This window comes from Oncorhynchus clarkii, chromosome 3, assembly GCF_045791955.1.
Source record: "Oncorhynchus clarkii lewisi isolate Uvic-CL-2024 chromosome 3, UVic_Ocla_1.0, whole genome shotgun sequence".
Classification (NCBI taxonomy): Eukaryota; Metazoa; Chordata; class Actinopteri; order Salmoniformes; family Salmonidae; genus Oncorhynchus; species Oncorhynchus clarkii.
The window spans coordinates 28,557,374-28,567,636 of NC_092149.1; the positions used below are offsets into that span (position 1 = coordinate 28,557,374).

The 10,263-nt window shown below is 42.2% G+C and overlaps 1 protein-coding gene across 1 annotated transcript; it reads left to right on the plus strand.

Moving 5' to 3' along the window:
• Positions 1 to 313: 313 nt before the first annotated feature.
• LOC139392469 (ammonium transporter Rh type B-like) lies at positions 314 to 9,986 on the plus strand. The gene is made up of 10 exons (XM_071140483.1): positions 314 to 668; positions 4,018 to 4,204; positions 4,364 to 4,514; positions 4,733 to 4,880; positions 5,154 to 5,320; positions 6,845 to 6,982; positions 7,715 to 7,848; positions 7,996 to 8,117; positions 8,338 to 8,411; positions 8,884 to 9,986. The coding sequence occupies exons 1-10, from the start codon at positions 482 to 484 to the stop codon at positions 8,959 to 8,961; spliced, it is 1,386 nt and encodes a 461-aa protein (XP_070996584.1). The 5' UTR covers positions 314 to 481; the 3' UTR covers positions 8,962 to 9,986.
• Positions 9,987 to 10,263: the final 277 nt, after the last annotated feature.

Here is a 10,263-nt window from a genome sequence, read left to right on the forward strand (position 1 = left end):
TATTCACCGTGGGCCTTGAACCATCAACCTAATGTTTTACCGTAGATAAGGTATGAGAAATGATTTCAATATGAAGGGCAACCTGATGAAAATAGTTTTTAATGGGTCATATTCGTTCTCTATGAATCTAGAGGAGTAACTGGTCATTTTAAGGAGTACTATCTCATTCCAGACCACCTTAACAGCAGCAATAGTGAAGGGGAGGAGCTGAGGTTTTCATTCAGCCTCTGATTGGAGGCACACAGAAAGGTGGTGGGCATGAACATTTCCAACCAAAATGCACTAATTAAGTCAGACCAACTCATGTGTCAGCTTGAGTCCTCACTCCCTGCACTCCCATTGCATCACTGCAGTCACCAGTGCTTGTGAGTGTTAGTGTGTGTTGCTGTGTTCCCCGATCTGGAACTGAGTTGGACTTCTAACCATTCACCGCTAAGGCCATAGTGCAGATCCAGGAGAACACCCAGGTAACCCCACAGCCATGACGAACTCAGCGACTAACTTGCGGCTGAAGCTGCCCATGGCCTGCATCATCCTGGAGGTGATCATCATCATCCTCTTCGGCACTCTGGTCCAGTACGACGATGAGACAGACGCTAAGCTCTGGCACAAGGAAATCGCCAATGGCTCCTCCAACTACGACAACGACTTTTACTACCGCTACCCCAGTGAGTGACCACAGCGAGAGGGGTAGGGTTGGGGTAACGAGACAGGTGGGGTAGTAGACATCCCTAACCACTGATACAGGGTCAGATAGGGTCCTCCTATCAGGGTCCTCCTTTTAATGGTTATGGTTATGATTAGGTAGTATGGTGATCTGACCCTAAACATGTGGATAAGGGTAACTATTACCTTGTGAGGGTGGAGAGGATGGGGGATGTGGAGTCCATCTATAGAAATGAAAGGATTGTTCTTTTCCTTCTTTGTTATGTTTTGTCAATGTGTCGACAACTTGCATGGTAGCAGAAGCAGATATGTTTGCTGTTTAGACAAGTGTCTTGTGTCATTCATTGTCATGCCATACATGTTTGTCAAGACAATGAACATGACAGAAAAGTTGTCTGAAGCTCAAACGAATCTGACGATATATCATATTTAATTCAGTACAGACATTTGTAGGCCGTCCCGGGGTAAGTTGTGCCAAGAGAACACTTTTTTTGGACACGCTATGTTTTCAAAACTGTAATGTTTACATGAATGATTTATTATCTGATTATTTCCAGGGATACACAACATCCTGAAATATATGTTAATATCTTTGTTAAAAAGAATACTATATTTCCCTTGACGGAGTAATGCTGAATGTAAAATGTATCAACTTACTCCACTCTCCCCTACGACCCCTGAGCTCTTCAGTGTTCCTTTGCGTTGACATTTGGCTGCAAGCAGCAAAGCAACAAATGGTTAATTTGTTTCCTAATAAGTGGAGGTTTAGTTTGCCAAATGTTTTGGGAGAGATCTGCGGAGAGATTACTGTCCTTTGATTTAACCCTTTAGTTTCTCAGATTTTTCCGTCAATGTTTCTTTGATTAGCGTCAAAGCCCTCTAACTCATAGGCTACTTTGAACAGCAAGAGGGAAGGAAGTTTGGTCTCTGAATAGGTTATAGCATGTCTGTTGTAGTGGGTGTTCAATCAGTCACCAAAGGCAAAGGTATACTTTTCCTCCTCTGAACGTTGCTGTTCCACCTTAACAGATCAGTAATGAAATGCAAAGGAAGACTGCTGGGGGAAGGTGGTGGAGGTATTGGGTGTGTCCAATTCTTAGCCCTTTTAAAAGTTCCTGTGTGCAACTAGTCCTAGCTGTCACCACACCTTGAGGCTTTCCCAATACTGTCCCTGTACTATATGTCATGCAGATAAATGGGTGCAGGTAAGCCCCAGGGTAGGAGTGTGAGAATATCTGATATACAGACATGGGAATGTGTAGGAGGAATGTTTCATTTTCACATTCCCCCCATCACTGTCCAATTAGTGAAAGGCCAGGGGGATGGGGGCTTCTGCGTGAGAAAGGGGCACGTTGGGGAGGAGTGTGAGGGGAAACAGTTGAGTGAAAGATGAGGTACAGGAGGGAGGGTGAAAAGGAGAGAAGGGGTTAGGAGGGAGAGAGAGATTGTTTTCAGAGAGAAGGAAACGTTTGCTGTGGTCTGATTTATGTGTTTATTGTCATGCCAGAAAGGCTTGTCATATGGAGGACTGAGATACACAGAAAGAGAGCTAGGGAGAGAGAGAAAGCAAGAGAAAAAGACTGTGTGGCAGAAAAAGGTAATTAAGGATCCAAAGATGAGCTGTCCAGTTTTTCCATGGTTTTCCCTGGTTTAGGCCTGGTAGTCATAGCCTGGTCAATCACACTGACCACTGTGGTCAGTGTGATTGACTAGGCTATGGGAGTCATGGGAAACTTTGGGAGTTGAATTACGTGAATCTCTAAGAGTTGGATCATGTCCGTTTGACTTTGAATTCAATTAATCTTTGAGGTTGAAGTCTGTGACTCTTGAGATTTGAATAAATTGAGCATTTGCGGATTGGACCTTCACTTAAAAGCAGGTGAAGCTGCTGATGCACGTTATGCCAGGCTCACTATTTATGCTCTTTGCCTCAAGCTATTGAGTGATTAAAGACACTGATTTTAACACAAAGTAGAAACCTGTTCAAGGTTGGGTAAATTGAAAGAGGATGCACTAAAGATCCATTGTAAGGCATTATTTGAGATAACCTTTAACCTGTCACATTCACTGATGAATGGAAGATCACCTTTGAGAATGCAACACACGTACATACACACATAGAGTACACACGTGCACATCTGACTACTCTCATTGATCATGTCCTGTTTGGAACTTCAAACGTTTAAGGTGTAGTAAAACAAATTATGGGGAGCTCGGCCCCCCAAATGAGACATGAGCTTCCCTAAATTCAACAAAAGTCAAACTTTGGGGGGACTCTACATGGTATCGACTGGGTCCAAGCCTTTAGCGAACTTGCAACATTGTTTCAACTGTGCCCTCAATTTCCCCTGCGGATGAGCTCGGGAGAGACAACTGTATTTGCGTCCCCATTTCTCAGCAATACGCATCCATTCATTCAGGTCATGTACTGTAGGCTTAATGACAATCGCCAAATGCCATTAGACTTTTTGGTGTTTTGTAACAGATGTCTCTTTACCTTCATCAGATGGTGGGTGCACAGGGCACCGTTTGGATGAATGTGTGCAGGTAGCTGACTTTTTAAAGTGATTTGTTATATAATAAAACATAATCACTGGACAAATTCTATCTGATTGAAAGATGCAGTCAGAATTAAGAGAACTGTAAATAAATCATTGGATTAAAACTGGTTTGTATGTTGGTTCATGAGTGCAGGTGATAGATTGCCTTTAGGGCTTTTACAATCAATGTCAATGTGTGCAATTATTTTTATTTTTATACATCCTCATAGGTGTTGCCTGTGTGTGTGTGTGCATGTTACATTTTCTCACCTCTCTGTAGGTGTCCTTCTAATATAGGAGATGTCACAGGGTATTTGGGCCAGCCTGCCAGTGGGGAGTTGGGCAGTGGGAATATCCTCCATGCCAATGATCAGTTGCCAGGCAACGACCAAGAGATATTGTCCCTACTCCCCAGTGCCATGTGGATGAATACGTCCAGTGGGCAGGGGGAGGTGTAGTAGGCCCGGGTTAACAAGGCCAGATAGCAGGCTGAATGGAGCTATGAGGCACAGGGTAACTTCTCTGTGTCCTTCTATGTAGGTCAACTGAGGCTCCCAAAGCCCCCTGTCCCGCTCAATTTAAATCACAAAATGTTGACTAAAAGGGGTTGTTGGTGTTTCGTGGGGAAGTCACCAGAACTTTCAATTAGTTGAAAGATACTGCTATACTACTGTCATAAGACAGATAGTCTTTCTCACCAAACCATAAGAAGGGGATTGTTAATGTGTTTACGAGACTTGACCACATATGCACTTCAATAGTGACAATGTGCATCCAAAGTAATAAAATAATGTTCTCTTCCTTTGTTCAGGCTTTCAGGATGTGCACGTGATGATCTTCATTGGCTTTGGTTTCCTCATGACATTCCTTCAACGTTACGGCTTTAGCAGTGTGGGCTTCAACTTCCTCATCGCAGCCTTCGCTCTGCAGTGGGCCACTCTCATGCAGGGCTTCGTCCACGGCATGCACGGGGGCAAGATCCATGTCGGAATAGAGAGGTAGGGCTCATGCACACACTAACCTACATTTCATACTAAAATAAGCACAACACACCAGCAGATACATGTGATGTGTATACGTGGCATATCATAGGAGTGTGTACTGTAGTGTATTCCTTAATAAACCCTATCATTAAGAGTTGTTTGTCCCTCCTGCAGTATGATCAACGCTGACTTCTGCACAGGCTCAGTGCTCATCTCGTTTGGGGCGGTCCTGGGGAAGACCAGTCCAGTCCAGCTGCTGGTCATGTCTGTGATTGAAGTCACCCTGTTCGCAGTCAATGAGTTCATTGTGCTTTCTGTTCTGGGGGTGAGTGAGTGTGTGTGTGTTTAGGTGTACCATTAAATGTACAATTCATACTGTATATGTCTGTATACAAACCTACACTAAAACTGTTTTACGTACTATTTTACTGTTTTACGTACTATTATGCCTACTCTCCTATTAGGCTTTCTCCTCACTATTGAAAACTCTACTTATAGACTAAGCTTTTTACACCCCTTAAAGTAGATCATTTCCATCTTTAGGCCAAGGATGCTGGTGGCTCCATGACCATCCACACCTTTGGAGCTTACTTTGGCCTGATGGTGGCTCGTGTTCTCTACCGCCCCAACCTGGACAAGAGCAAACACAAGAACTGCTCTGTCTACCACTCTGACCTCTTCGCCATGATTGGTAAGAATACCTCCTGCTCATCGTTAGCAGGAAGCCCGTACTTTAGATACAATTAGCCACCATCAACAAGTCAGACAACTTAACCTTCATTTTCTGAAGACGGCAGTTATGTTTTGACTGTACATACGATGCATGCCAATGTATGGGAATCTGTGTCATAATTAAGAGTACATCCACCTCCCCAGGAAAAAAAACATTACCTGTAAGCTTGCTAAACTGAAGGACTATATTAGATACCGGTATGCTAATACTTATTTTTCACTGACTGCTCAGGCACCATCTACCTGTGGATGTTCTGGCCAAGCTTCAACTCTGCTGTGACGGCCCACGGAGACGACCAGCACCGCACGGCTATGAACACCTACTACTCTCTGGCTGCCTGCACCCTGGCCACCTATGGCCTGTCTGCCGTTGTGGCTCATGATGGCAAGCTCGATATGGTGAGGGGGCTAGTACAGTGTGGGGACTTAAGAGGAAAATCAGGTCCCTAAAAGTAGTATAGGGCTATAAAGGTGATGCAGACTTGGGGAGACATAGTAGGGAGAAGTAGGATTCTACAGGGACTATGCAGTGGAAATGAGGGGCTTAAAGTGGTCTTCCCAGATCATTTCAAGTGGGAGTGAGGGACTTGACATGGTAGGGAAAGGAAGATTTCTCCCAGTGTTTGTTGACAATACAATCTGGTTCAACTGTATGTTGCATCATAGGGCTACAGTACAGCTAGTAGACCTATGATTCCTTTGGGATTAAATCCTTATTGGCAAACTGAATCATCATGCAGGATGTTTGCATATACAGACAGGTATTTCAACTCTTGTCAACAGATGTAGTTAGGCGTTCTTGGTGAAAGCAAAACACAACTCTAGATTTCTTACGTACTTACATTATTATTATGATGACATTTACTCCCCTCGCACTAGCTCTTAAATGATTTAAGCTATTAACATGAAACTTCCAAATGTGCAGACTGCACCAACTTAGATTGCTTGAAAAACGTTTTGATAGCATTTAACTCACCAACAATAACTCGTTCACCAAACGACACCAGAACAACTTTCACATGTTCAGGCTATCCTACCAATCAATCCAATCAATCAACCTTTTCATCTACCCACTTTTTCAACTATAACCAGTCACTACCATTACTACTGCAGTCACTACCACTTCTTTCACTTATTTTAAAAACAAATACTTGTAAACAAGCTAGCAAGCACACAGATTTTCTTCTGAAAATGTACTTTTCTAGTTTAGATTGGATTTATCTATTCTAAACTACCAAACTATGAATCATCAAACTTTTTCAAAAGATACGATTTAAGAATGCCGAGATTGGAAACCATCCCAAAAAATGCATGCTGAAGCATCACACCATAGTTACTATCTACCTTCAGAGTATACAGTCATGTGAGCCAGACAATATATCTAGTTGCTATGTCCCTTGAGGACATGGCTGTCATCTGCATCTCATTCTGAAATCAAGACGGTCCATTACATTCCTGTCTAGATGGCAATCAATCTGAAGTTGTCTTTTCTATACAATGGAGGGAGTGTAGGAGTCAGTGAACATAGCACATGACCTGGTGATAGTAGTACCGTTCGAATCAGCTCAGATTATCTCATAGTTGGTGAAAGGGTAGTGCGTCCGCAGCATATCATCAAATCTGTCTGCAATCTAACAAGCGTTTCGCTACACCCGCAGTAACATCTGCTAAATATGTGGATGTGATCAATAAAATTGGATTTGAACTCTACACGGTCACACACCTCCACTTTGCATGATGGTGATAGCAAATTGTCACACAAGGATCTTTTATTATTCAAATATTACATAAGTCATCCTACCTTCTCGTTCCTTGACATTGGTACCGTGTAACAGTGATAATTAAAATAAAGGTATGACTGGACTCTGACAATCAACCATTTTGAACAGCATTTAAAAAACGTTGTCTCTCTCCTCTCTTTAGGTGCACATCCAGAATGCTGCCCTTGCCGGTGGGGTTGCCGTGGGAACTGCTGGTGAAATGATGCTCACTCCTTTCGGCTCCATGATTGTGGGCTTCCTGGCTGGAACCGTCTCTGTGCTGGGCTTCAAGTTCCTCTCGGTAAGGCCAACCTGCCATTGGTAAGACAGGATATAGGACATAAGTGTATGGAAATTAACATGTATTATCCTCCTGAGACCCAGCAATTAAACATATCTGTAAATAAAAATAAATTATATTACATTAGAAGTGTTTGGGGTGAAAAAAACTTCTACAGAAAAAGAAAACAATGAACAAATATAGGTTTATTTATTTTCCATTGTATGTGCACTGTAGTGGACTTAATAGTTCAGTTGATAGTAAATATGAACAACAGTAAAAAAGTACAGTCTGTAAAATAACTACAGAGGACATAAATAAGCTCTTATTTGAAAAATGATTGCACTGCTCTGAAAACTCAAACTATTCCTGAGATATTTACTTACTAAAAGCAATTGAGTATAAAACTCACAAAAAATGCTAATTACACACACTTACCTTTCCATAAAATGTGCTAATTGTGTTGGCAGCCATTTTAACAAACCTGGAAGAGAAAGTTATCCAGGTCACACTCCCACATGCGATATCATTGAAAAGCCCAGAATGTCCTCTCAAAGTGTCTCAGTAGGATATGACCGTTAATGATGCCAACAGAACAAGAGTATCTATTTACAACATAAACAGTCATGTTGAGAAACACATCCACTTATGTGTATATGGCACCTTTTGAAGGACATGATGGTGCTAGGGTACATAGACATCACAGACACCCGCACTCATGGCACTGACAACTTTCCACCCCTGGCCTCTCAGCCTATCCTGGAACAAAAGCTGAAGATACAGGACACGTGTGGCGTCCACAACCTGCACGGCATGCCTGGAGTCCTGGGAGCCATCGTTGGCGCAGTTACTGCTGCTCTGGCAACCAAGGACGTCTATGGAGATGGGTTAGTCTGCCTTTTTTTGACAAGTTGGGAAAGTGTGCCCTCCCCTGGTTTTATGGTGAAGCTCCCCCTACTGCGCAACAGACAGACGCCATCAAAGTGTGCATTCACACAACAGTTTCATTCAACTCCCTGCTCTCTGTGTTGCAGGATGGCTGATGTGTTCCCTGACATCCACTCTGGTGATGTGGAGGCCTCGTTCCAGGGCGTACGACAGGCTATCTCCCTGGCCGTAACCCTGGGCATCGCCCTCCTGGGCGGTCTTATCACCGGTATGTAGAGGGACTAGCTAGAGGATAGGGGGGATTTAAATATTACCAGCTCACAGAATGTTGTAAGCACACATAGGCATTGCCTTGACTTGTTTGTTTCACAAATGCATGGGGATATTATAACTATGCTCTTTTGTCCCTGTATATAGGCCTATGCCTTGTGTCTGTGTGTAATTGTATCATGTCCTTGTCATGCAATTTATATGTCCTTGTCTTGTAGGTTTTATTCTGAAGCTGCCAATTTATGGTGCTCCTCCTGACACCATCTGCTTTGAGGATGGCATCTACTGGGAGGTAAGTTTAGCTACTACACCCAGTCACTTTGTATCGATGAATGAACACACAGGACTCACAGATTTGTACGTAGTGTTTGTGTGAGAGTGCAGGGCCATTCAGGCCCATGAAAGGTTAAATATTGCGAAATGGCATGCAGTTGGGCCCAATGTTGTGCAATATGATAAGTGGCCACAAGGTGTCATGCTTGCATTTGGTTACTGAACTCAAATAACTGCATTTCATCATAAGCAAAGCAGTCACCCTCGGGAATACCAGGTGGTACCATTTCACATGGTCAATGCATGTATAATCAGCAATTGATCATCTGTAATTCTCTTTATAAAAAAATATACAGATTTAGGAATGTCTTGAAATTAGATAGGCAATAGGTATACTTGCATCTTTAGGACTAGATAAGGTGAAAACAAGGTCTAAATAAATCACCACTACATCTTTTCTCTATCCATTTATCTCTCTCTCTCTCTCTCAGCTGCCTGGTGAGGAGGGCTCACAAGAGGAGTTGACCACTGTCAGGTCACCAGACGAGGCAGAAAAGCTCAACGCATAAACACACACACACACACACACACACATAGTGGATTGTACAACCAGGATGTGGCAGCACATGGTGCTTGTGTATGTCTGCCATTTTTCAATGTGACAATACCATATCTGATTCACTAGTATGGTGTAGTGTGTGTTCAAACACTCCAGACCATCAGCATAAGTGCCTTTCACTCTCAGAAGAAAACAATCTCAAGGTAACCCATAATGTGTTTATACCAGACAGAAGCATGCTATCCTCCAAGCAGCATGGGCTGTGGACAGTCCATTGCAATATACCTCCTACCAACTGCCTTATGTTATGGTTCTAGATTATGCTATGAAGCTACAGTATATGACAGAGGTATAAACTTGAATCATGGTCTGAGAATTTGGATACGACTAGTGAAACCTGTTTGATGATACAAAAACAAAGGATGAAGCAACTTTTTAATTTAGTGTTTTTGACATATTTTTGGCTTCTCCGCTCTTCTAAGAGATGTTACATGCACCAATGTTAAGGGAATTACACTTTTAGCCACTTTTAATCATCTGATTGACTAAGGGAAAGACAAATTCGCAGTAGGCCTATGTTTTGTAAATTCAATATAAAACCAAAGAAAAGTGTACCTCGCATGTGATTAATGTAAATCGCGGACGTTTTCATGAATAGTCAATCACTTTTATAGGTGCATGTCCATCACTAAAAATGAAAAGTATTCCAAACTAAAGCTATGCATAGATAGTTAAAGTAGAGTTTTGACTATTGAATATTCTCTCTGGGTCGGGATTCTCCTTTTGTTATATTTCTATACTATGAAATGTATTGGGTCTAGAGTAGAGTTGCTATTGTACAATTATGTACAGTTGTGTATTGTACATAAATATTTAGACAACATAAAATGTGATATAATTGAAACGACTAGCTTCACCACTACAGACAAACAAACCATTGAATCAAATGGATTATTTGCTACAGGGAAGGAAATGGTGCCCAGACTTTGTTACACTGGATTGCTGTGAATTTAAATGATAATTGAATAATACCTGTAACACTGTAACGGTTTTCTGTATGAGAAGGAGAGTCGGACCAAAATGCGGCGTGTAGATTGCGATCCATGTTTATTGTGACTATAGCAACACGAATCTAAATACAAACAGTGCAAAATAATAAACGTAATGAAAACCGAAACAGCCTAAACTGGTGCAAACTAACACTACGGACAATCACCCACAAACACACAGTGAAACCCAGGCTACCTAAACATGGTTCCCAATCAGAGACAATGACTAACACCTGCCTCTGATTGAGAACCATATCAGGCCA